The sequence below is a fragment of the Phalacrocorax aristotelis genome, chromosome 2, assembly GCF_949628215.1.
Source record: "Phalacrocorax aristotelis chromosome 2, bGulAri2.1, whole genome shotgun sequence".
NCBI classification, from domain to species: Eukaryota; Metazoa; Chordata; class Aves; order Suliformes; family Phalacrocoracidae; genus Phalacrocorax; species Phalacrocorax aristotelis.
The window spans coordinates 163,843,150-163,869,429 of record NC_134277.1 but is presented as its reverse complement, the minus strand read 5'-3'; the positions used below and the strand labels follow the sequence as shown (position 1 = coordinate 163,869,429).

General features: G+C 39.3%; 1 protein-coding gene across 8 annotated transcripts in view; it reads left to right on the top strand.

Annotated features, from left to right (window-relative positions):
• PTK2 (protein tyrosine kinase 2) overlaps positions 1 to 26,280 on the top strand; it is a 233,548-nt gene that overhangs the window by 64,620 nt on the left and 142,648 nt on the right. For all 8 annotated transcript variants that reach the window (XR_012659326.1, XM_075085912.1, XM_075085909.1 and 5 more), the window contains one exon: positions 25,536 to 25,762. Coding sequence is in view for 7 of the 8 variants with exons in the window: in XM_075085908.1 (XP_074942009.1) it covers positions 25,536 to 25,762 (227 nt within the window). In the remaining variant the exon portion in view is untranslated. The remainder of the gene's footprint in view (positions 1 to 25,535; positions 25,763 to 26,280) is intronic.

Below are 26,280 nucleotides of genomic sequence, written 5' to 3'. Positions count from 1 at the left end.
AAGATTATTAATGATATAATGTGTTGTACTTTGGTTTAGATGCTTTTACTACTGACTGACCTTTTTTCCTGAGTTTCACGTGGAATGTCACTTTAAGCTTAGAAAATAACTCTGTGAAATAAATGTAACAGTTAAGGTTAGTTGGATAGCTCTGCTCTATAGCTGTAAATTATCCACCCTCAGGAGGAAGTTTCTTGAATAGCTTTCATGTGAAGAGCTCTGTTTAATAATTTATGAACAATAAATTGATGTGATGTCGTTAAGTGTATGTCATGTGAGTAGTTAGTGAAGGGTGATCACAGTTGAATTCAGCTGTTCAGACTAACATGAAAAGGTCTATAGTGTCTTAGGATAATCAAGCCCAATTCACTCAAAACCTTGTCTTGATTAAAAAACAAAAATTTAAGCCAGCTATGTTGTGAAATGTATTTAATCACCTGGGAAGGAGTTTTACCCTATTTATTGCAATCTGTTAGTGTTGCAATCATTTTTTAAAGTGATAAGCTATTCCAAGTTAAATGTTTTTCCTTCTTTTTTTCCCCTCCGATGAACCCCACTGTTTCAGGAGGCATGTTCAGGTGGAACCTGCTGGTGATCTGTTGAGTATAAGCAGGATAAGTTGAGTGTAAGCAACATAAGAGTTCAGTGCTCTTTCTCCTTCATCTCCATCTCATAAGTCTCTACTGTTTTGCTAACACAGAAATACTTGGGTGATAACTTTCAGTCCAACAGACACTTAGATTTTTAGGTAACGGGTAATCACTAAAAGAGACGTGGTGGTAGAAACAGCATAAGGAAAGTTGTTGATACCATGAAAGGTAGGCAGGTAAATAGTCTCTAAGACAAGATTTGTTACTCTTTGACAGAGACACCGCGTATATAACATATACGCAATGCTATTTTATGTCTTAGGAAATAGAGAAAGCCCCTGTGTTAGCATGAGTGTTCTGGTGCATCTTTGTAGTGACTTTCGGTTGAGGTGACTGGAGGGAAGCACCGTCTCTTGCACTTTTTGTGGATCTTTAGATGTAGTTCAGGAATGCAGTGAAGTGCTTTTTTCTTGTTTTCTGAGGGTATAACAACTGGGGAAAGAGTCTAGCCTGTCATTTGACAGTCTGTTGTTCACTTACTACGTTGGCTGCATCAGCTGATGTGACACATCAACCATTTCCTTCCAAACCATAAATTTGTCTAAACTTTTGTTAAGAAGCCACAAGTGAATAAAGTTTAAGCTGTGAGATTTTCAAACTGTTAAGGCATCTGTTATTTCAATTCATATGTGCCTGTTCTTTTGTTGGAAATCTTTGTAGAGGAGAGAAAAACAGCGTTAATCTCAAACCACTAATTTTCAAAGGCAGTTTAAAAACAATTCCTGAAATGACTGTATATTTAAAAGTGGAAAATAGTCTGGTAAAGCAGGGGGGTTTCTTCCGTTCAGTTTTGCAGTACAGCGTGGGGTAGCATTGGTATTCTTCAAAATGTATGGGAAGTACGCAGCTATGAGAGTAACGATGCATTTCCATTAGGGTGATTTGTTTCTTAGTCAAAGACTACTGGAATAGAAGATGGAGCTTGAGATACTTTTTCAAAAAAAGGAAAGTGATTACAAAAAAGGTGAGCCCTGGGGGAGCATTTGGTGTTCCCTGTGTAATGGACATGTATGATCTTATCAGTTGTAGCACCCAGTAATGAACCAGTGAACCAGCCTGGACTTAAATTCTGAGCTGCCTGAGAAAAACTAAAACCTAGGCAAGGAAAACGAAATGTTTTAAAATATCCTTTTGAAGGTGCATTGAAAAAGCTGAAGAGTGAAGTCTGGAAGTTGGCATTTAAGAGAATGGTGCATTGATTGAAACAATGCATTTTTGCTGAAAAGTCAAACAGGAGTTTGTGGTCTTAATAGCTTTCTTATTCAGTTTATATTTGAAAGTCTTTTATCACAAGTCACATTGTGTGTGTATCTGTATATTTATTTTCTATATGGCATATATACACACAAGTACACACAGACTCACCATCATTTTCCTTACACAGTTAGTCTGGCAACAATTGGAGTATTTTGGAATTAGCATCCTTAGATACCGAAGACGGTCTCTTACCTGTTCTTGATGCGTTTTTATCGAATGCAATTCATTGGGCAACTGATCTTCGTGCATGGCTTTTATTGGAAGGACCATTGTAATGAAATAAGCTTTTCTGACTGCTGTTACATTTATAAGAAATAAATCAGCTTGTCTCAGTCCTTCTGCTTGCTGAAGTGTTGCTTAAATGGAATAGTTGCAAATTCATGTCTTGTAAATAATTCGGTGTGGCAGCAAAGAGTATGTAGTTTTAATTAATTATCACTACGAAAAAAAACTCTCACTAGTTTCCTTAAACTCAGTACCTGATTACAATGAGCAAATTTGTATCTATTAAAAACTGGAGACATCTTAACATATACTGTCGCATTACCATAGGCAAGCCTGTACAAGCTGCTGAGTTCTGTAAACTAGCACAGCAAACAAAAGACAGACATAAGGAAATGTCTTTGTAAATGTTACATGAAAACAAGCCTAAGTACAGCACATCATAAATGTATTTGATTAGAGCAGTTATAAAAGTATTGCAGGATCGTTAAGACTTCACCTTGCAAAATAAATGAGATCATTGCAATATCTACTGTTGATCCATGTTTAGAATTATGCCAATTTTTTCTGGTCGGTTGTAAGGGACAGGGATTGCTGGGGTTATGGAGTTAACTGGTGATTGCCCAGCATTTGCCATGACTCTTTATTTACTGGCATACAGGGAGAGGCTTGGATTTTCCTCTTCTGATATTGAACGTAGCTTAGCAAAGAGGTTACAAAAAGTATTTCTGGGTGGAATTCGATCTGCTGAGTCATTTCGTTTAAAATAATCTGCAAACAAACTCCTTTCCCTGCTCCATTTGATAACCAAGGTTTGCTTCTTTGCCAGAAGAGAGATTGCTTACTACTTTTCCCAAGGACCATCACTGCTTTCCAAAATCATGTTTCCCCTGCCAATGTTTTGAGATCCATAAAACTAAGCACTAGGTTTGTCTTTTTTTTATTTAAATTGGACTCACTCTGTGAATTAAATATTGTCCGTTGCTTTGTTGAGGAAGTGGCCTAAGTATCCTCATCTTGAGTAAGTACAGCAAGAAAGTCAGTGTGTGACCTTCAGTTCTGCCATTACTTGGGTACAACAGCAACTGAAGACACTTCAATGAAGAGCTGTAGAGGGTGTCATATCAACAGATGAAGAGCATAATAAACTGAAGCGTGGCATTTTGAGATTGAAAGCTGAACTTTAACTTCAATTTGACGTGCTATAGAACTAAAGTCTCTTTTTGTCAGAGGAAATCGAATAGTCTTAACCTCTTCTCTGCATACAGTGTTTGACAGTTCACCTTATGTTAGCGGAATGGGTGGCCCACAGGAATGTGGCAGTTTCCTTTCAGATTTGGAAGAGGTGCGGATACAATAACTTTAAACATGTCCAAAACAGTGATGGAAAGCTTTTGCTTCTCAGCCTTGTTAGATGATCATCTTCACTGTCATGTTCCTTACAGTATATGACACCTTGGGGTTGTCTGACTAATGATCAAAGAATGGTAATGCCTTCCTTTCATTGTATGCTTTTTTCCTAGTTCCTATAAGAATTTGACCTAAGCCAATTCTACTTAAAATTTTCAGTAAAACCAACCTTTTGTTCATTTAAACAGCACTACTTGTTGACTGAAGCTAGTCTAATTACTTCTTTGCTAGTATTTGGTCATGGATCCCCATACTGGTTTGAGTTTTCTCCTTTAATAAGCATATAAAGGTTATTGTAGCAAAGAGCTTTTTCATCACAAGAAGTTGCAGAATGAGTAATGGTCTGCAGTCCTGTTAAATCTTTATTCCTAGGGAGGAGAATGGTAAGGAACTGGATATATTCCTGAAGCTTCTCGGCTGTCTCCTGAAGATAAGGGTCAATAAGATGCAAGCTCTTCTCATAGGCTTTCTGCTGTTATGTTTGCAACTCAGCAATGATCAGTCGTCCTTGCTGTTATGGGGAGATACTAGAAGGAACTGTATTCCTGAAATCCTAGTGTGTTCAACTCAAAGGGGGTTTTGTCTAGTCTGTGGCGTGACGGTTGGTGAAGATAAACTGAAGAATTGCAGCAATGATAGAGTAGAGCAACCGTTTCAATTTGATCACAACAGGTGAGTCCCATACAACAACTTGTGTTGCCAGTTGACTTGAACAGCAGCTCTTTGTCCATTCAGGTGTCTGATTACAGTGGTCTTGAATCATACCCGCTGAATTAAAAGGTCTCTGGTTTATGGTAGTATATAGCTGTACCTGTCAAAATGGAAGCTTATGTGTGTTGTAGGTATCCATCCCAACCCTTTACCAGAGGGTAAAGGGTGCCTCTTGGATGGCTGGGAGTTGTGAATCTGTTCTTCACCCAATGGTGTTGGCAGTGCAGTGCTAATTAGTGTGCCGCTTTTATCATGTGAGTGGCAAAGAAATCAATGCTTTGCACCCTAACCTGCTCAGCTGTTCAGAGCACAGGGCCCTCTGGCACAGAGGTGGGATGGGCAGACAGCAGTGGTGCCAGTCAGTTCAATACATTAATGCTTTGTCAACTAACTGTAGGTTTTAGCAGAAGGTAGGCTTTTTTGTATGTGTTTCTAAATGCTTTCTGGTATTAAGGGTGTTTTTTGCTCTAGTTATAATGGGAGGACTTAATGCCTGGCGTTTTCTTATACAGAGGTAGGAGGATGTCACTGCACTGCTCCAGTTCTGCCTTTGAAATGAGGGATTTGCCCCTTTGTACTTTGCTACTAAGTTCTGTCAGCCACACTGCTTTTACTTTTATGTTTTTTCTATATGTATACACACTCTATAGTATATTATATAAAATATAAACTAAATAAATGGATACAAGGCATAATCAGTGCTTGGATAGGAAAACGTCCATTACTGATTCTTTCTTCCAGAGTCATTTTGGGAGTTGTTTGTGTTCTGGTTTGATCTGATATTGAACAAACTACTTGCTGGTTTTGGATGCACTTACTTAGTTTTCCTGAAACAAGCTGTGTGACCTGCGTCAGCCAGTAGTGTTGGGCATGATGCCTGAAGCACCAAGTTTGTACATCTAAACATAATTTTAAGTATCTTTTATCAATATGGAGGTGCAGTAAGAATTCATTTGGAATATTGCTCTCACCTGTCACATTCACTTCTTTTCAGAACTCTGGATGTGATATGTTTGTATAGTTTACGCTATAATTCAGCGATGAAAAACAAGGTATTACAGTCAGAACAGCAGCGCTTGCTATAGCTGTGGCTACCTAATACTTTCTGTGATAAACCCTCATTCAGGTTGTTTTCTGAACTTGGAGTTTTCAAAGTTCTTACTGTTTGTGCTGAAATCAAACTCTGGGATCTCTCTTCTCCAAAAAGGCTCATTTCCTAAAGTTGGAAGAGAAAGTAGTTAATGCAATTTGTGTCCAGTGAGTTCTGCAAGGGAGCAGTGACTGTTAGGGCTGTGAGTGGGGATGAGCTGGTAATAAAGTAAGAATAATCTGACTTCAGAAACGAGCACTCTCATTACGTTTCTGTCCATCACCTTATCCATTAGTTAAAGTACAGTATGGAACAAGGTCATGCTTGCTATTCCCATTTCATGCTGTAGGAAAAGCAGAGCAAGTTACTTGGTTTGGCCAGAGGTGTGAGTAAACTACGCGGCACCTTGTGCCTTGTGGGAAGCAGCGGGCCAAGCTGTGTATCGCTCAGCGGCACTGCCATTCCTTCCTCTGAGCAGTGTTATAATGGGCCCTTTCTAGCAAAATCTCCTACAAGAGAGGAAGGGGTGGGGGAGTAATGTATATTTAGTGTTTCTGTAAATACAGTGCATCTAATTAGAATTTTTTAAAATTAATACTGCTTTTTTTGTTTTACTACCTGATTTTTTTACTCTAAGATTTCATCTAGCTGCATTGCTGTTTTTGCTCCTCTACTCCAGTTAACAACCTCACTGAAAATGTATACTGTGAAGGACTATTATGTAAGAGAGATTATTTTCTAACTGTTACCATTTTATTTTTGTTTCCTGGTTAGATGCTAAGTAGGAAATAGTCCTGGTTGCTAAACATTGACTGGAAAGTAGCAACAGATTTGAGAAAGTTGACATTGTAGTGCAGGGCAATGATGAAAATAGCTGTAAGCATCTGCTCAGTACTTCTTGCAGGGTGTTAGTTCAACGATTTAAAGAAAAGCATAGAGGGTTCCTTAGAAAATAGTGAGGAAGGAGGAAAAAAGTATGTTAAGCGCTTCTGTAGTGCTGTGTCACTAGGCACCGTCATCTTCTAAGTGATGAATGTCATATACTGGCATAAGCCAGTGAAGATCACAGCCTGTGCTTCATCCAGTCTTGCATGTCCTTAACCTGAATGGTGATACCCAGCTCACTTCTGTTTAGAGAGAACAATGACGTAGAGTTGCTTTTCTAAACCATGAGTGTTTCAGCAATTAAAGACAAAGCAGAAATGAGTATGTGTTGATCGCCAGCCCAGAGTGAAGTTCCTTAAAACCTGATGGCTGCTTATTTTGCTGATAGAAATGAATTTGAGGACTTGTTGTGTAGAAAGTCTGCAGCAATTCAAATATGTTATTTTAAAAAACTTTATCCAGTGCAGAGAAGCAATGGCAGACAATCCTGTTTAATCTAGCTTTATCTCCACTTTGGTTTTTTTATGTTAAAATCACAGTTCAGCCAAAATATAACAGGCTGCCCAGGGAGGCTGTGGAGTCTCCTTCCCTGGAGACATTCAAACCCTGCCTGGACATGTTCCTGTGCCCCCTGCTCTGGGTGTGCCTGCTCAAGCAGGGGGGTTGGACAAGATGATCTCCAGAGGTCCCTTCCAACTCCTGCCATTCTGTGATTCTTTGAAAATAAACCGGGATGGGCTGAAGAGTTTCAGGAACGAGTAAAATTCATCAAAAAGGGAGGAAACATACATGTTTGAAACTGGTTATAAGATGGGATCATATTTGGGCACATATTTATGAATACAGCAGATGCCTACCACTCAGAGGTTCCCAAAATATTAACTTAAGGATGACTACCTTCAGTATCTCCAGTTTTGGTATGCATTTGCAAAGCCACGATGGCTTGTGCATCTTCAGGAGACTGAGAAATAAGTCAGCTTTGAAACTTAAACTCACATCTTCTGCCTTTCTTCAGTATGATATTCAGCAATTCAGATAAGTTTAGTATGAACATGTGGTATTTGGAGATGTGAAAACAGGAGGTCAGGCCGGAAGTAGAAAGTCAAACCTCAACTTAAAATGGCTTTACTTGACTGTTACGTGTGCTTGCCCGTAGTGTGTGTTTGTGGATCTACGTTAGCTGTTGAAATGATGTAATGATTTATTTTAATGCTTCTTTTTTTAAGAATCAGTCACTTATGCTTTAAGCCAGTCAGTATTCTCCTGCTCAATGATAAGAACATAAACCAGAAGTTGAGTAACCTTCAATTATATTTTTTTTAATAACACTACATTTTGGGAAGCGGGAGCCGTTTCCTTTCACCAGCGTGGGTAGTACCTGGCCAGAGGATGTGACAGTTACCATTAATTTTAGTTTTGTTTCTGTCTCTATGGTATATGTCATGCTTCAGCCCTGGAATAATCATACGAAGCAGGAGTTTATCTATAACTTTTTGAAACTTATTACCATAAAATTCTTGGAGGGAATATTTTTTCTTTCTTTTTATTAGACTTTACCCGCTCTTTATATCTAGCCTGCACTCAGGTTATTAATATTGCTCCAGTTCTGTTGGAAATGGAAATAAAAATACTGTCTTGTTCCTTTCATCCATTGGGAAAAATATTTCTCAGAGCAGGCAGTAGGTAGGATGTAAGCTATTACCCTTCTGTTCTTGCAAGGACAGTCAACCTACTGTAATGCAATAAACTTGCTCATAAAATGTGTTCTTTGTGACCAAGTTTGCAGCTTTCAGTAGGTTTGTAGGGCCAGGTCCTTTCAGGTGTTGAACGCTTCCTCCTTCCTTATCCGTGTGCTTATAAGCACATATTCCAGTCCTTATCACCTGAACATAAATACACTTGGGTATTCAAACCTGCTGTTCTCCCGGAAATCCATAGGTATGGCCATTGCTTTGCAAAATGAAGGCCATACTGAGGAAGGGTGGATCCTGAATGCCTTAGGTTGTTGATTTGGTAATCATGGCATGTTTTCTTTGACATTGGTGGCACAGTGTAATTTGGCACTGAATTTCCAGATGGACTATTATTTCTGGCTGTAAATACTACTTCTTTGTGTTCTTTCCCTTTTCTTCTTGCTCTGTCCAGGCCACAGAGATGCTGTTTGTTTTATCGCTCTGAACAGTTTTGTTTAGCATGTAAGAGTAGATTATATAAATGTTATAATAACTTGATTTATAAGTTCAGAGCTTTCTGTCAAAACACAATGTTCTTAAGAATATTCCCAAAGTAATTGGCTATATCTATCTTTAATCTTAATATTTTTCTTTAAAACAAATAAATAAGGAATTTAAGCCTCTCCTGTGAGATGTCCTGGAAGAATTGACAAACCCTAACCAAAAGATTTTCTTTGTAAATACTGTATATTGGTGTATACCTCTGTTTAATGCCTTATAAAATAAAACATCAATGTGAATCTGTAAGTTTAAGATGGAATTCATGCTGTGCAGCATTGTATTATCTTCTTTAAATTAAACTCTGAAAGAACAACTCTAGTTCTAAAATTACATCTTACTTTATTCTTCATTTTCCAGATGTATTTGGACTTTTTTTTCCTGGAAACTTACCTGATTTATCAAAACTCTAATGTCAGATTCTTTTTTTTTTATATCAAGGTTTTTGCAGGTGACAGAAAATTAAACCATTGGAAGACAGACACACAGGGAAAATAGTTGGAAAAAATTTTTAAGTCCTCTCCTTTTAAATACTGTTAAAATGACTGAATTGCTGTGTGTAAGGGAAAATGGATGAGAGATGTTTTTAACAAATAACGTAGTACATCATAAATGTGAAGTAAATAGAAACTGAAACAAGTTTTTGTTTAGTTTTGGTATTAGTTGTCTTTGTCTCTAAAATCTTTGAGGTGCAAGTTTCTTCTGATTCCTTAGAAAAAGAGAAGAATCTTCAGTTGTTTAAAAAATACCGGTCTCAGGTTTGGGGTGAAGAAGGTCTTGCACAGTTCAAGTTGGCCATAGAAACCTCAACGGAGAAATCTTGGAAGAAATGCAGTTTTCTGCCCTTTGGCAAGAACTTGGTAGGGGATAGTTTAGTGAGTAAATGGGGGAAGGCTGTGCTGCCACTTTTGCAGTGAAGGGTTTGTTCTTACACCAACAGCCTTTTTTGTAGGTATCGCACTTTTGCAATGAAGAGCGGCAGTGAATGTCTGTGCAGCTCAAGTTCTTGCTGTGAAAAATACATTTTCCCCAAGAAGGGTGGAACAGTGGTGTTTTCAGTCTCTATTAACTGACATCTTAAATGAACAATTAGTGTTGTGCATTAACGAAGCAGAATTTACTTTTACTTCTTAATGCCATGCCTTGCAGTTAGTGAAAGATGGTGCCTTGGGGGTGTTTGTTTTGGGGGGGGTTGGTCTTTTTGGTATTTGAAGGGGTAGAGTAAAACCACCAGGTCTCATCAAGTATGCTGCTCTGTACTCCTGGCTGTATTAGTGAAATATTCTTCTATTTACTCTTCAAAGTGGGAAAACTAATTTCATTCTGGAGTGTGAAAATAATCTGCAGTTTATTTCTTCAGAGCAAATCTTATTAACCCTAAATGACTGAGATTTTACCTTTGTGTAGAAGGAATGCTGGCACTGGAGCGACAAAGCCCAGCAGCCGAGCGGTGTGTACGCTGTGTCCCACAGGGACAGTTCCTCATCGTCCAGGTGGAACAAAAATGGTCTCAAAGCCTGACAAGCTCTGCTTTTGGCTCTTTGCTTCTCTCATCACCTCTTTTTGGTGTTTGTCGTTCCTCTGAGTAGTGTTGTCTTTGATGGAAGAATATAGCTGTGTTTTAAGCAAGCTTTTTTTTCTTTGAATGCCTGTCATCTATGAAACTCGTTTCACTTGCTCAATGAAATATTCTGCAGCTGATTAAAAAGTAATGGACTCGTGTTTCAGACAAATGGTGAGCATCTTTAAAAACCATACTCCAACATTTACAAAATATTGGGAAATAATTAGAGGTTAGATGTGCTTAGGCTGCCGTCGACTGTGCCAGGCATATTTCACATTAACCTTTTTCCTCTACACTTCATTGTAGTTACTTGTTCTATCAGGTGCTCAAATGGATCTGGCCAAAAAGTTACTTGTAAGAGGTCAAGTGATGCGGTCTCCCTCCTCTTCAAATTCTGGTCCCTGGCTGAAGATCTGTAGATGGTGCCATGATAGTCGACTATCAGATGGTTTGTTGATTTTGGTGCAAATTGCAGATGCTCATCGCTGTCTGCCTTGTATCAGATGCAAACAAGCCTGACTTGTCTATCCTGTTCCCCAGGAATTTCATCAATTTCTGCCTATCCAAATTATTGGAGTTAAGAACTTCATTGGTAAGAATGTATCAAATGACAAAACCTGCTCTGGAGCTAGAACTACTTTCTAAACTGTTAGTAAATGTTCTGCTCCTAAAACAATTACAGTTTTCCTTTGTTTGAGTAAACTAGGTGATTAGACTATTCTTTTTTTTCCTTTCAGATTGTGCCTTCGAGGCTGTCAGTCAGCTCAAACACTCTCATCTGAACCCAAAGTCAGGAGCTGCCTCAACTTTTAAAAGTTGCTAGAGATATGAAGTACTGATACACTTTTGCAAATGTATTTGGTATTTCACAAATATAGTTTCTATATCTTGTCATTCTTCATTCGCATGCATTTTTTAATACCATCAAAGTGCATGTTGCAAAACAGGGCATAAGATTTTTTGATCTTTTTTTTAGAAGATAGCTGTATAGGAGAAGAACATCAGATACTACAGCAGCTGTAATTGTCTAGTTTACAAACACTTCAAACTGAGAAATCACAACAAGATAAACTTCTTGTATTGCTCCACTGTCAGGAAATAAAAGAATAACCTTTAATGATAAGCAGCTCATGTATGTCTGAGGCCTTACATTTGGTCTGTTATATACAATCTTTTTAAGTCTGTTATAGAAACAAAACTTAAGTTCAGCAAAGCCATTACTGTAAAAACTTTATTTTTCGCGATGTGACAAATCTGCAGTTTCTGTTCTTTTTTTATTTAGTATGCAAGGTAAGGAGTAGAGATGACATAAGTCTGTTGGTGACCTAAAGTACCGCTCACCTTTGTTACTAAGGAGATGTACTAAGGCGCTTTGTAGATCAGCAAGGTCCTCCCTGGTGAGGTAGGTGAGGCACAGGAAGGTGAGCGTTATTTCGACCAGGAAACTGGACTCTCATTTTTGAACCTGCTGCTGAACACCATAAAAGTTCAGTGACTCTGCCTTGAGTGTGTTACTTGTTTTTCTCAGCAGCTCCTCTCTATTCTGTCTTCATGTTTGTTCCTCCTTCTATCCACTCTGGCACTTTCTTGATATTTTTCTGTGCTATTTCAGTGTGTTACTGTTAAAGATTCTTGGTCTCTTCTTTCAAATCTGCCGGTTTAGTTTGTCAAACTTGTCTGGGTACCAGCTAATAGATGGTAAATGGCTTTAGAGGAAGAGAAAATGTGAGGTTGAAGTTGAAAATGACACTTGAATTTTTAACATTGGTATTTTAAACAAATAATTTTTGCCTTCTGTAATTATTACAGTGGAAGATTCCTCTTCCTCTCCTAGCAGTTCTCTGCCCTCCTTCCTTCTCACTGCCTCCCCCTTGCCCAGGTATTGAAAAATCAGTAAATGCTATTTAATATTTTAGCATCAGAGGCTCAGAGCAGTCAGATTTGGATTGCAAATGGTCAGTGCTCCGTGCTGTACTGAAAAAGACCATTTCACCAACACAAAACTCACTCATTTCTCTAACCCTTTTGCGAGTGCAGAGGAAGATGGTTTCTGTCTCCCACTGATGTGTTTATTCCCCCCCAAGATGTAGTCCAAGAAGAGCTGTGAGCCGACATAGCAGCTTGTAGCTGCCAAAAATGGGAAGCCTCCTCATCCCTACTACTGGCCATGTGCTTTTGCTGTTTACTTTGTGCTGGCTCTGGAGCTTTTTAGAGCTTTTCTGTGCCACTTCACCTCAGTTAAATGGACACCGCCCCACACACCCCAAACAAAACCAAACCGAACCCCCACCAAAACCAGGAAAAAAAGCTTGAACTGATTTCTTCTCTCTTAGTAAGTAAAAGCAGCTCAAAACTATTTAAGAAGCAGCAGGAGGCCACAGAAGGGAAGCAAGTGCTTGCATAGTCAGGAAGAGTGGATGAAGAAACACTTGGCAGGGAGGAAAGGGGTATCAAGCTCTGCAGCTTTGGCAGCAGCAAGGACAAGTTGGTTATATTAAGTTGGTTCAGCAGCCTGTGGTGACAACTTACTTGCCTTTGAAAAATTAACTCAAACTTCTGTACAAATATATTCTTCAGAAATAATATATCAATTCTGTAGCTTCTTACGGAGGCAGATTTGAGAAACCAGACTTAAATTCCTTTAATGATATTTGAACATTAAACTATACATGAGAACTTGAACTGTGTGCAATAAAGTATTTAACACTTAAAAACCAAACCTCTAAAAATATTGCAGGAGTGATGGGCCATCTTTACATTTGGTTTTTTTAAAACATACTTATAGGAACCCTTATAAGGATTGCAATACACAGTGTAGACTTTTCTAATGTATTCATAGATGCGGGGTTTTTTTCTAGGATTATTTGGTTTTCTGATTTGTTCTATGCAAGAAAATTGTCAAAATGTTGTTTGACTTCTTTTAGTTTTCTGACTTAATACCCATCTTTTCCAAGCCTGGAAATCATCATCTTCCCCTGGCAACTATTGATTTGATAAATGTAGTCTATAAAACATAAAGCATGAGAAAGCTCACAGAGGTGATATGTCTGTATTTTCATCTGAACTTTCTGGAAGCATTATGGGTCATATTTCAGCTTCAACAGTAGAAGGAAAAGTTTAAAGTTTTATGGATGTTTTATTGTGTTAAAAAAAAAAAAAAATCGCATCCACTGTCTTTGACAGCGTCTTCTGTTTCTGACTTTCAGGAGACCACATGAGCATGGCTGTTGCCTCCATTCCATCCTTGTGTTTCTTCAGCACCCGTTGCATTAAAGACTTTTAAAAAGTCTTTTACTCAGTATGGTGATGTGACACCATTCCTGCCAAAAAGACAGTTATCGCTGGTCTTTCCTGAGGTGAACAGGCTGCCTGTACTTAACCTGGAAAAGGAACATGTATGTCATTATATACGTTTGATAAATACCCATTCATGTGCCTGTTGCCCATACCTTTCTAAATTTGCTGCTGCCATCTGCCTCCATAGTCTCCTGTTCGCTATTCCTGTTAAGAAAAGATCTTTTACCTTAAACTAACAGGGGATTCATTTTTATGGTTCGGTTTATCTATCATTGTGGATTTTGTAAATATTGATCAAGTTCTTGGCTGGAGTCCCAGCTTTTTTAAGTTCCTCTCATATGGCTGCTGCTCTGCTCCTTAATTTTAGTTGTACTTCTCTGGACTTTCTGGACAGTACTCACAATGTGGTGGAAGTCTCATTGACTTTTCTACTCTACTGCACCTTGGGGTTAAAATTGAATAAACTTAATCCATAGTTCTCTGCTGGCAAGGGATTGACTGATTGATGCTGAAGATACTGGACACCCGCCCCTTGCCTTTAGTAAGCAATGACAGAACCTCTTCCAAGTTACAAAGATCCTGAAGACCCAATTTCAGGCTAAAAATAATAATGCATTAAAATCCTGTATCCGTCGGTTGAAATAATTAATAATCTTTATCCCTTTGTGTTGTTTTCCCTAAAGCAAGCTCCTGTGCCAGTTTGCATGGGGGTTTGAGTGACAGTAGGTACCTCTGCCCTGTGAAATACTGCTGTGTGGAGAAAAAGGAGTTGTTTGTAGTGTGGAGGGTGTATTGTCACAACAATATTCTGGTTTTGTGTGGAAATGTGTGTGTTTCCATACATATTAAAGCACACACAGTCCTTGTTGAAAGACATTGTTTTCCTATTTTCTCTCTAGCTACTATGAAGTACTTATTTTAAAATAAACCTAAACATATTAAGAGCACAGATTGCAAACATATAAAAACTCTTTGCTTCCTGAAGCTCATGTGCAAAGTTGTTTTAATTACCAGATCCTCTTGTAAGAGGTTGTGCTTTCAGGCCAAGTACAACTCAGCATTTAAAAAACTGCACATGTTTAAGTAGCCCCTCAGATTAATATTTCTGTATGTTGTAATAGGGACTGAAGGAAGGTCGGACTGATAGCTCTGATTGTATTGTTTATGGAGGTGTCTTGATTGTGCAACTCCAACTTAATTTATTACCACCTGCTGTTTCTGCACATGGTCAGATTGTTGTACACAAATTGCATATTTCATCACTGTGATGTGGTGGTGAATTGATTTATTGTTCCCAGATAAATAATTGAATAGAATAAAAATGCACTATAAAGTAACAGTTTCATCTTTATGAGTCATCTTAATACTTACCTGTGATTGAATATATTATAAAAAGATGTAATAAATTCTTGTGGAGGTAGTGAATTCTCCTTACTTAATTTCTTCAGGTTTTTCATAGTTTCTTGACCGTGAAGGTCTTCCACCAGTTATCGCACGTGTCCTTTGATACCTTGCCATGATGAGGGGCAGCATGTGCTGGTGATTTTGGATCTAAGTGAGTGCAGATAGATCTGTCATTACATCTGTGCTCATTAGCTAGTTGACAGCTGTCAAAGAATGTGTGATGACTGAATTTTACTAATGATTTTTTTTCAAAATGTGCAGCGATTTGATTAGTTGATACTTCTGACTCCATTCCAAGTTGTTTGAAGTTAGATAACTGTTAGGAACTAATAAATACCTGGATTTGCTCAGGTGGAATGAGATAGGCTAGATAAAACAATGCGATTACTTTTAATGGAAGAGGCTGAAGCTGCTTGTGGCAAAAACTGTGTTGTAGTTGTTGCCCATTCATTGAAAAGCATGGTATAGCTTTGACCCAGATGACCCCTATCATGGGAGGGCAGAGGGGAGAGGAACACACACAGAGCCTCATATACTGTGATCGAGTATTCTTGAGACGTTCCTGCGTGATTTCTTCCAAAATCTGAAGTGACGAAAATGATGAAGCTTAATTGTAACAAAACCTGTCTTGCTGTAGGCGATTGAACCCAGCTTTTCTGGATTCCAATTAATTTTTCTACCACAGACCAGTATCTTATCCTTCAAAGTATTAAGTTTCTCTTTCAGAGAACTTTGTTGAAGGAAGCCCTAAAGTAAACATGTTTCAGCTGGTTAATACCCAGTTTAAGAATGGCTTTTCCCTCCCTTGTTTCAAAACTCAGGGAAATAGCAGCTCAGTTGGAAATAGAATGTCTAATTGCAGCTCTTAAGGTTCAACTCTGAAGTCTCAACCTTTTTGATGGCTTGTGTCTTATGCAAAGCTAAATCTTCGGCTGATCTGACATACGTATTGGAGATCGTTATAGAAGAAAAAAACCACCAAAATAGTTTTTCTAAAATCAGTTATTTTGTAAACAGTTATCAGTCTTCTGTCCCCATTTACTGAACCTTCAGGAAACACGGGTTCCGAACTTACTTCCTCTTCTTGTCAAGTTACCTGAGTGACAGCTTTCCTTTAAAATTGTGAATTCCGTATTTATCATTGCAATGCAAATGTTGAACCTCAGAACCTCTACTGTATTAAAGATGCTTCTTTTTTCTAACTAATTAAACTCAAAGGTTCAGTAGCCCTGTGTGAGTAGAGATGAAAAGCCTTTGAGGGCCAAGGGTGTTTTCTTGGAGGCACGGGTTTTCAGAGCTTTTCAGTGTTGACGGTTCTATTCAGAGACTTAATGGAGTGTTCACTGGAACAATCCACGAGAGTCAGTAGCATAAACTTCATCGGTATTAAAAAGAACAAAGACAGTGAATGACCCTCCCAGTAGACGTAGACATGCAATGCACAGGACGGAAGTCCCTAGTTTTGTGGTGACAGGGACTATGCCCAAGAGAGGATTCCAGCTACAGTGGGATAGTGAGTGAAAGGGCAGAGAGAGGTCCTGGGTTTAGATTCAGCCCTATTATAGCAGGTCAAGAGGATCCACCTAGAAGGAAAGCACTGGCAGAGAATCCATAACTCTTATTCTGCCACAAAGCAATATGGAATCATTGGTAGCAACTCCAGAAGTCTGGAGAGGGCCCTAGTGTATACTGTTTTGAGTGGATTAAGTGTTTTAAATTGCCTTTTTAAGGCTATATCAAGTTGGTTTTTTTTTTTTTAAATAAAAATCTTGAGCATCTATCTGCTCCTAGTTTGATGTCAGCAGAGTACTGAGACTTGGTGGTCGTCATAGTAGAGGCTTGCACTTGTGCCTGTGTCATGATCATGTCAGTACATGAATCCTGGAGGCCACCAACTGATTTCTCATTTCTTTGACCGTTAAATGCCAAATTTGAAGAAGGTATTGCTTCTGTTCTTTGACTAATTAAGCTAATTGTGCTTACTTTTCTGTCTTTGGGTGCAGTAGATGGAGACTTCAGGAGAAATGGATGCCTAGCTAAAGAATGATGTGGCTGGTGTTTAGGTCCTCAAACACAGCATAGAGCCTTGAGCTCTCGAAGAGCAAAGAGCTTTGATTCCTAGGGGGATCCAAGGGAATATCACAACTTACTCTGCTCTTCAGGAACTTATGTGAGGATGCTAGGAGGCACGTGGTACATGCCCAGTTCCAACAACCCCCAACTGTGAAAAACACTGGTGGCTTTTTTTTTTGTGTGTGTGTGTGGAGATACACAGAAGCATCATCTCAAAAAGCTTGTAATTAGGAGAATTATTATGGTCAGCCTAGGTTGAACTTCCATTCAATCACTTCTACTTGTCTTGGAAAACACCTGAGCCAGAATAGGCTTAAGTAAAACTTTTTACAGGTCATTGATTTTTGTAATAGGCCATTGTCATGCAACATAACAACGTGACTGTTGTCATGCTCTGTTCCTCTTGAGCACTTAAGTGCCTTTGATCTAATGCATGGTTCTGGTTTTCATGAAAAAGTGGGATAACACAATGACAGTTAAAACTGTGTTAAAGGGGATGAAAAATTAAAAGCTTATAAAGTTCAATGTTTTGAAATACAGGGCTGGGATGATATAATCGTTCAGTAATGTAAAACTAGGAAAGGGAGGCTTGAAGTCAAATGGTAGCCAAAGCCAAATGTGTTAAGCTGTGATGGTACATAATCAGAATACCTTACTTTCCATAACTGCCTCTCGTTCAGGTGTTTCTAGCTCTTAATTTCTGAGAAGCACACTTGCTTTATCACTAATTCTAATTTATTTTTTGCTTTTTAGTATTCTAGAAAGACAGTATACACTCAGTGTTTCTATTTACTTCCTGTAGTCCTGTTTAGAAGACCTTGTGCTATGGAGGGCCTCCATAGAGCAGTGTTTCAGTAAGTGGTATTAAAAAAAGATGACTTAAATTTGGACGGCTTACTTCACCCTCCTGTTTTGATGTTCATAGCTAGGGCTGCTGCCCGCCAGTGGTGCAACTTCAAAATAGAATTTTAACCTGATTTTTAGAAATGCAGAATTTTGACTCACTTCTGTGGCGCCTCTTTTTAAGAAAACTGCATCACTCTTGTTCTCGACAACTTGCTTGAGAAATTAAAAAGATCAGCAACAGAAGGCATAAGGGGAGATTAGTGTTTACTTGTTTCAGTGGTACTGAGGGACCACGGTGAAGGTTCAGAGTGCTAAGGAGAAGTGAAGCAAGCATCTAGCTGCATACCATCTTCTAATTAAAGCATATACAGACATTGATGTTCTTGTATTCCTAGCACAACTGATGTTTCCTCATTACTAATTTTTGTATATTAAGAATAGAAATTGGTGCCACCTCCAAAGGGAATCGCTGGCAGTGCAGATTATGCAATGCTACAATAAAATTGGGTTAAACTGAGTGTTTAAGGTATGTCAGGACTTAATCCTGTGGGATTCTTAGTGAGAATAATGGTACCATTTTGAATGTCACAGGATGGACAGTGCACGACATCTTGGAAAGTTTGAATTTCTTCTTGACAGTTCAGCTGGTTGTCAGTACTCTTTGAAACTTTTCCCTATTTCTTCATCCCAAGGTGCAGTGCTACCAGATTAAAAGGTTACTGCTTCTGTAGCACTTGTAAAGCACTTTTAAAAAAAAGTCCTTAAAACATCCTGCATCAGTGGCAGCCATACATGGAAAATGCCCTTGTTTCAATTACTTCAGGTGAAGTGTGTATTTATTGATTGATTTTTTTACTGAGATATGCTTGCTTCCTGTTCACAGGCTGAAGGTTCTGATAGAATCATAAAACAGTTTGGGTTGGAAGGGACCTTGAAAGGTCATCTAGTCCAACTCTCCTGCAGTGAGCAGGGACGTCTTCAGCTAGATCAGGTTGCTCAGAGCACTGTATTGCTTTGGTTTGCATGGGCCTTGTAGTTCATGCTTTCTCCAAATTCCTCCTTCATGCTCCCCTGAATGTTTAATCTCCTAAAACACTGATATAATTGAAATACATTTTGCCGTGTTGGAAGCTTGCCTTGCAAATTTGTTTTGACTTTGGTCTGTGTTATCTTTTCATGTTCATTTTCTAGTGTGTTTCTAAAATACTTAACTCTGCAAAGAAAGCAAAACTGTGCTTATCTCCTTTGAACTGTATTGAGACACAGGGTTAGTAACTGTTTAGGCAATATTTGCTGGGTGGAAAAAATGTTCTGAGAAACTGTCAGTACCAGGTTGTTCTTCCATTTCATATTGATACAGCGAAATATTTGGTGTGTCAATTTAGACTAAAATAGAATCTAAGAACTCACTATTTAAATTGTTGTAATGTGGCTGGCCGGGCTGCTTTATACTTTGACCTGGAGCCCTTGATAAATGCTTTCGACTACAAGTAATGTACTTAAGAATACATATATATCTTGAGGAGAGGGGAGAGAGCAGTGACCAGGAAGGGATCAGAGAGGAGGCAGCAAGAGAAATAAATGCATTCTTAGAGGTGGTCATAGCAAGTATTACCAAGTAGAGTGAATGTAGCTGAGGGTGTCTGAGGTGGAACAAGAGAGTACTGCTTTTTTTCTTTTGCTTTTGAACATCAGCATTAGCTGAAAGAAAGAGAACAAGAAAAATAAACTCAGGAGAAAATAAACAGGGACTTTCCAATGTGGCTTATGGAAATAGCTAAAGTTATTGACACTTTCTGAAGGCAAAAGTGATGATAATAGATAAAAATACTCTTTCTCCTCTCTTCCTATGTTGGTCCCTAATTTGAAGTGTGTGTTCCGGAGGTGTCAGGAGATGGCATACAAAAAGTCAGGAACGTGCTGACGCTTAACACGGACTCCTGAAAATACAAGCTTTGTCATGGGGAACAGAGTTAAAATTGTACTTAACATCCTTGCTTTCTGTGAGGTTGAGATAGACAAGTTAATATTTGCAAGGTGAGCTACAGCAGGATTTAATATAAACTGTGAAAATGGATTGAGCTTGAAATTCATGAGATGTTTAGTGTCTGATGTGAGATGCATTATGGATAATTCTAAGGAGTTTAGAGTGTGGAGGAAATTCTTAATCACAAAATCGCTGAGGTTGGAAGGGAGCTGTGGAGGTAGTTTTGTCCAGCCCCCTTGCAGAGAGCAGAGTCAGCTAGAGCAAATTGTTCAGGGTTGTCTGCAGTCATGTTTTGGTTATCTCCATGGATGGAGACTCCACAACTCTACTGCAGTGTTCATCCGCCCAAGCAGTGCAAAAGCCTTCTGTTATGTTTAAATGGGCATTTGTCACTTTGTGCCCATTGCCTCGTGTCCTCACAGTGCATCACTGGGAAGAGTCTGGCTCCATCTTTACTGTTCCCCAACAGATACTTATACACATAGGTTAAGATTTCTTCACATTGATTGGATATTAGGAAAAAATTTCTTTACTGAAAGAATGGTCAGGCATTGGACCAGACTGCTTAGAGACGTGGTGGAGTCACCAACTCTGGAGGTATTAAAAGACATTTAGACGCAGCACTTCAGGGGATTGTTTAGGAGACACAGTAGTGTTGGGTTGACAGTTGGACTTGATCTTAGAGGTCTTTTTCCAACTTTAATGATTCAATGAGTCTATGATTCCCCTGAGCCTTCCCTGTTCTAGGCCAAACCATCCCAGCTCTCAGCCTCTCCTCGTGTGACAGATGCTCAAGTGCCTGAATTTTCTTTGTGGCCCTCTGCTGGACTTTCTCCATCATGTTCGTGTGTCTCTTGCATTGGGGAGCCCAGCACTGGGCCCAGCGCTCCCGATGCCCCTCACCAGGGCTCAGTTAAAGGGAAGGATCACTTCCCTTGACCTGCTGGCAATGCTCTAACACAGCCCAGGAGACTGGTGGCTGCCTTTGCTGTGACGGCATGCTGCCAACTCGTGGTCAGCTTGTTGTCCACCAAGACCTCCAGGTCCTCCTCTGCAAAGCTGCTTTCCAACCAGTCACTCTGGTAAAGCTGCATTGTTTATTAAGGATGCAAGTAACGTAAAGCTTTATTTCTTTTAATAACTTCAGTATTTTAAAGTATTTTAAGTCTTGTAGAATTTGTACACCAGGATCAGAGAAAGAAACAAACTCTGAATTTTTATTGTATTTTTTATATTCTTGTATTTTAAACTAGATTTATATAGCTTTTTATAGGTTTGAATTGAGGTGGACCAGGTTATTTTGTGGAATTGTAACCTAGAAGGGGCTTATTTCATAGATGTCAATGCCTTCAATCCTGAGATGGGGATCAGAATACGGAGGTTGGGCAACATTTTAAACCTTCATCATACCTACAAAGGACAAAATGAAGTCACGGTGTGAACAATTACAGCTTGGTTCCTTGTCACACGGACTTGTTAACACAAGTGTTGTGAGCCATCTGCCAATGCCAGTATGAGGAATAGGGTGGTTTTTTTAAAATACATTATCAAACTGTTAATGTTGAAGACATTATTTGCATTGAAAAGATTTCCCTGATGAGACTACTTAAACTTTTCCATCAGTTTATTAATCAGTTTTTAGTTAACTGATTTAATTTTTCATGATTTTCTTGACTCTAGTGGAAATTATTTAGTTTCGAAGTACTTTGAGTTGGTAGTGAAATGTGACTTTGCACCACTAAAAGCCATAATACTGACTTTGCTAACTACATCAGGATCAAATATGGGGAACGCATGGTGCTCATAAGATGTCTCAGCAGGAGTGACAATGAGCAGCAAATGACTTGCAAAGAGAATTCTAGAAGGATTCAATTTGTTATCTCATCATTTTGTGGGGTTTTTTAGAAAATAAACCAGTATTTGTTATACATCCCTAACATAACTGGTACTGAAGTAATGAAAACGGCAGATATTCAAACCCAAGTTGTATGAAGGCAGAAAGGGACACAAAAAAGGTCAACAGTGCTTTTTTTGTTCTTGAGAAGCTATGAAGTGCAGTGTTGTTGGGTCTTGCTTTGGGTTTTGGTGTGGTTTTTAAAATTTTTTTTAATGAGATTAGGTGACAAAGCTTTTTAAAGTGTCCCATATACTTTCTTAAACCTCAGGTATTCCAGCACAGTAGAGCAAATCGTCTAAACGATAACAAGCATCATAGTTTGAACAACTGTAATATCTTAGCAGAGCTCCTTAATATCAGCAGGCCAGGTTTGGCTACTCCACTCCGCTCCCTAAGCTTAGAGTAAGTCTTTACAGTACTGAGAAACGTGTTTTTTGTAAAACCCGAGTATTTGGGGAACAATAATCTTTGCTCTCAAAAGCTTAAAGGGATGGCTGGCACATGGCTTCATGTACAAGCAAGTTTGAGCAGACTGGATTTTTAGACCATTAGTCTTCAGGGACATCTTTCACTAGATGAGGTTGCTTAAAGGCCCGTCCAGCCTAACCTTGAACACTTCCAGTGATGGGCCATCTAAAACTTCTCTGGGCAACCTGTGCCAGTGTCTTATGACCCTCATCATAAAAACATTTATTCTTTAGATCTAGTCTAAACCTATCCTCTTTTAGTTGACTGTAGCTTGTTTTGGCTTCATAATACCATACTACTAGTCTGTTTAATACCAAGAGGACTAAAGCTGCTCTTCTAAACTGAGATCTGTAATGGCAGGATTACAAACCAAACAGGTTTCAGTTTAGAAGAACCCAAGTAAGCATCCTAGATCTTGTAAAATAGTTGTTTAACTACTCTTGCATCAAGAGCAGCTACACTTTACAGAGTTTTGTCCTGGGGCAGAGTTTTACAGTCACATTATGAACTCAGACTGCAGGGGTAGTTTTAGTGGGAATGTTAATAGGTCCATAACCAGAGATAGAACATATGTTTCTGTACCCTGAGCTATCAATTTTATTGCTGTTTTGGTACCTCATAAAATAGGCATTGGGATTTTGTAAAGAAGTTGTAATGAGCTCAGAGATGATCAAATATTGAAGGAAAAAGGCTTTTCTAATTCTGCGTAGTTTTTTCCCCCCCTTTAAAAACCTCTGACCCACAAAACCTTGTGAAAACTGACAATAGCCTGTATCTTGTACAGTCTGATGTTTGATTCCACATTATCCCTTCGGTGTGATGAATATGAAAAAATTGTAATGTTTTGCCCAAAATTATGCTGCCTAAGAGCACTTCCGTGTATAGGAACTGATGTTTTCAGTTGCTCTTCTGTTTGCTGCTCCCAAGGGATGTAGGTTGTCCACATTAAGTCTGTGGTCAGACATCTTCTAAATGCTTGTTTCTATGTTTTCCTGTAGCCTTTCTCCCTGTTCTTTCTGCCAAATAAAGCCTGATGAACGTGTATGTTCAAGTTATATGCAAATTAATACTAAAGCAGGCTTTCTTTTAGTTCTCCTTTACTAAAAATCACTCATCTCGCTTTGGTTTGTAGCAAATTTTCTTGCCATTTGTGTGCATAAGCTTGAAATAAAGCTTAGCATTTTTACTAGTGCCTTTGAGGTAGAGTAAGTCCTTCCAAAAGAGACAGAACATAATGCAGAAGGGTTAAAAGTGACCCAAGTCTGAGCCTGAAAACTGCCATTTCCTTCCTAGCAGTTGCACTAAGTGAAAGGGCTTCGTCTGTGCCAGTTGTCCTAATGAAACTCCTTACCCTGCGGACATGTGGAGTTTCACGGTGGCTATTTTGACCTTACAGGAGAGGAGCCCTGCAGTTAGGAGCGCGTACGGTCATGTTGGCTTGGTGTTAGTCTGCCACAGGGTAGATTTTTATACCTGCTTCTGCTTTCAAGTCAAGGTTTATATGAAAACAGCTTGCAAGTTCCTTTGGTGAGGCTAAGTCCAGGGGGGTTCCTGGTGTTTTTGGGACCTGTATCTGTTAGTGTAGGCTGGATAGGAGGAAAGGTTTTAATGTGGGACTAAGGTTGGCTTGGTACATTTGTACTGATTGCCAGGAAAGAGAACAATAAAGGAAGGTACAAAAGCTATAATGGTTTCTTGAGTTTTCAGACAGAGGCAAAAGGGACATGAAACCAAGCTGGTGTTTGGGGGAAGGTCTCTCGAGGGTCAGGCACTGAGGGGATGTTTGGGAGAAGTGTCTCCTGGGCCTGCTCTTACCATCTTCCCTGAGGGCAGGACATTAGAGGCCTTTTGTCTGACCCAGTACTGTCAATTTTAAGTTCTTAAAAGTTCTGTTAGATGAATGCAATTCAACCATTTATTCAAGAGATAAAGACATACTGCACAGATGGGCTGTTATCTTGTGGGTCTGAGTTAGGTAGATGCTTAAGATCATTATGTTAGACTTCAAGTCCTGTTTTTTACCCCCTAGCAAATGTCGTTATCTACGGTCTGAAGATTTTAAGCCTTGATATTGCCGCAGCTGGATTCCTGTTAGCTGAGCTCACGGTGTGGTTTGACACTACTGGTGAACTGGTATAATGGCTCCCCTCCTGCCCCTGACTACAGCTGCTTCTGTTTCTCTTCCTCTGTGCTTGTCTAACATCTGTGGTCACCTACTTCAGGCAACTGTGGTATAAAACTAAGCTAACCCTGAACACCAAATCAATTCTACCCCCAGAGAGTTTCCTGAACTGATTGTCAGGGAGGTCAGCAGAGCACTGTGGCAGGCGGCAGGTTGGTGGCTGAAGCTCTGCTGAGGGACAGCCAGGCCTTAGGGGAGCTCAGCTGGGAGCATGGGGTCTCTTCTGCCTTGCAGTGGAGTAAACTAAGGCTCCAGGCATTCAGTAGCAGTACTGAAGCAGTTTCACTCTCTTCCAGACCCCATTCGCAGGCCAGCTTTACTACCAGAAAGGCGTTCAGAGTATTATGCCAAAAAGATCAAGTTTATTTTATTTTTATAATCTCCAGTTTTTGAAAACTGCCTCTTCACTGGCTGCTTGCTGTGAGGAGGAGGTACAGAAATCTCAGTGCACTTGTCCAAGCCCTGGAGCAAAGCCCTGCAGTTCTTCACTCTTTCCAGCCAGCAGACTGGAATGATGCTTGAGACTGTCAGGCGAAGGGAGGAGGTATTGTTTGCTCTTTCTCTTGTACTGCATTGATTTCTCAGACACCATCTGCTTGTGGCTGACTAATTTGCAGCAGTAGCCAAGAGGTATTTTTTTTTCCTTTGAGATGAAGGCTTATACCATGGTCCGCGCCTTTTGCCACCAGACTTGGAAATCACTTGGAAACCGGGCTAGTCGATGAGAAAACTTAGCCACTTATTTTTAGTAGTTGATGAGAGGAGCGACAGTGATGTTCTTAATGAATGATGAATTTAGCTCTGGATGGCTTTGAGTCGCGCTGGTTCCCAAAATAGCACAAAACAAGTGATATGGCAATGACTTAGCATTAAACAGGAGAGCCTAGTGTTAGTGTGTGGCTTCTTAGTGGAAAGCCTCCAGTTCAGCAGCTTGGCTGTCAGGGTTTCCCTGTGCTGATCTTTAGAGGCTTGTTGCAGGACCAGACTTGGGAGACTTTAGAAATGGGAACTCCTGTTAAAACTGGAAGGTGTTATTTGGTGTTGACGGCTTTGGAGGCCTGTGTCAAGTCACTGAGAAACCAAAAGAAGGTAGCCTTGCTAAAGATACTGCTTTTGTTAACTATTGTGTTGTTCAAATTTGGATCGCTTGCTCTGAGGGGCTTGCATCTTCTCTGGTAGTCATCTGGGTAGGTTTTTTATGTTTGTAGATGGTATAACTATTTTAGGAGAGGACTCCAAAAAAGGCGACTAAATGTCTTTTAAAAAATGAGTCTTTATGGATTTACGGTAAACACTTTGTATTAATCGGTGTAAGATTCAGGTATAACTAAAATTAATTTATTTTTGTTTCTCTTTCCTAGAATATGACAGATACCTAGCATCTAGCAAAACCATGGCAGCAGCTTACCTTGATCCAAACCTGAATCATACACCAAGTTCAAGTGCAAAGACACACCTCAGTACTGGGATGGAGCGTTCCCCAGGGACCATGGAACGAGTCTTAAAGGTTTTTCACTACTTTGAAAATAGCAGTGAACCAACAACGTGGGCCAGCATTATCCGGCATGGAGATGCTACTGATGTCCGAGTAAGTCTGTTTTTAGCATTCTCATGCCATCTTTAAGTTAAGTGTTAACTTCATGCTCAAAAAATGGGAGGTGAAAGTCTGGAAGAAAACAAACACAGAAGTTTAGTGGTTTATTTTAAATGAATCTTTACTTGTAACTTCAGAAAAAATCTGATCTATGATTGAGTATTAAAGAAATAAGAACTCGTCTTATTTTTGCAGAATAGAAGCTTGAAATTTAAAGCAGTGGTTGTCAGTCTAGATACCACTACTGATGTATGCCAGTTGACTTTTACCACTTTACACTCCCCAAAAGCTTGTGTGACACCTCATGGCAGGATGGAAGGGATGAGAGCTGGGATGAAGGTGACATGAAATGACACTTAACATATTTTTTTAAAAAATGTATTAATGTATTAAATACAAAATGTGTGCATTTACATGTTTAAAATGTTTACATCTAATGTCTTGTTTGGAAACTCATTCACCCACAGTGTGGGGAAAATTGAGCTGAAGTGTCTTTTTTCTCCCCCCAGTAA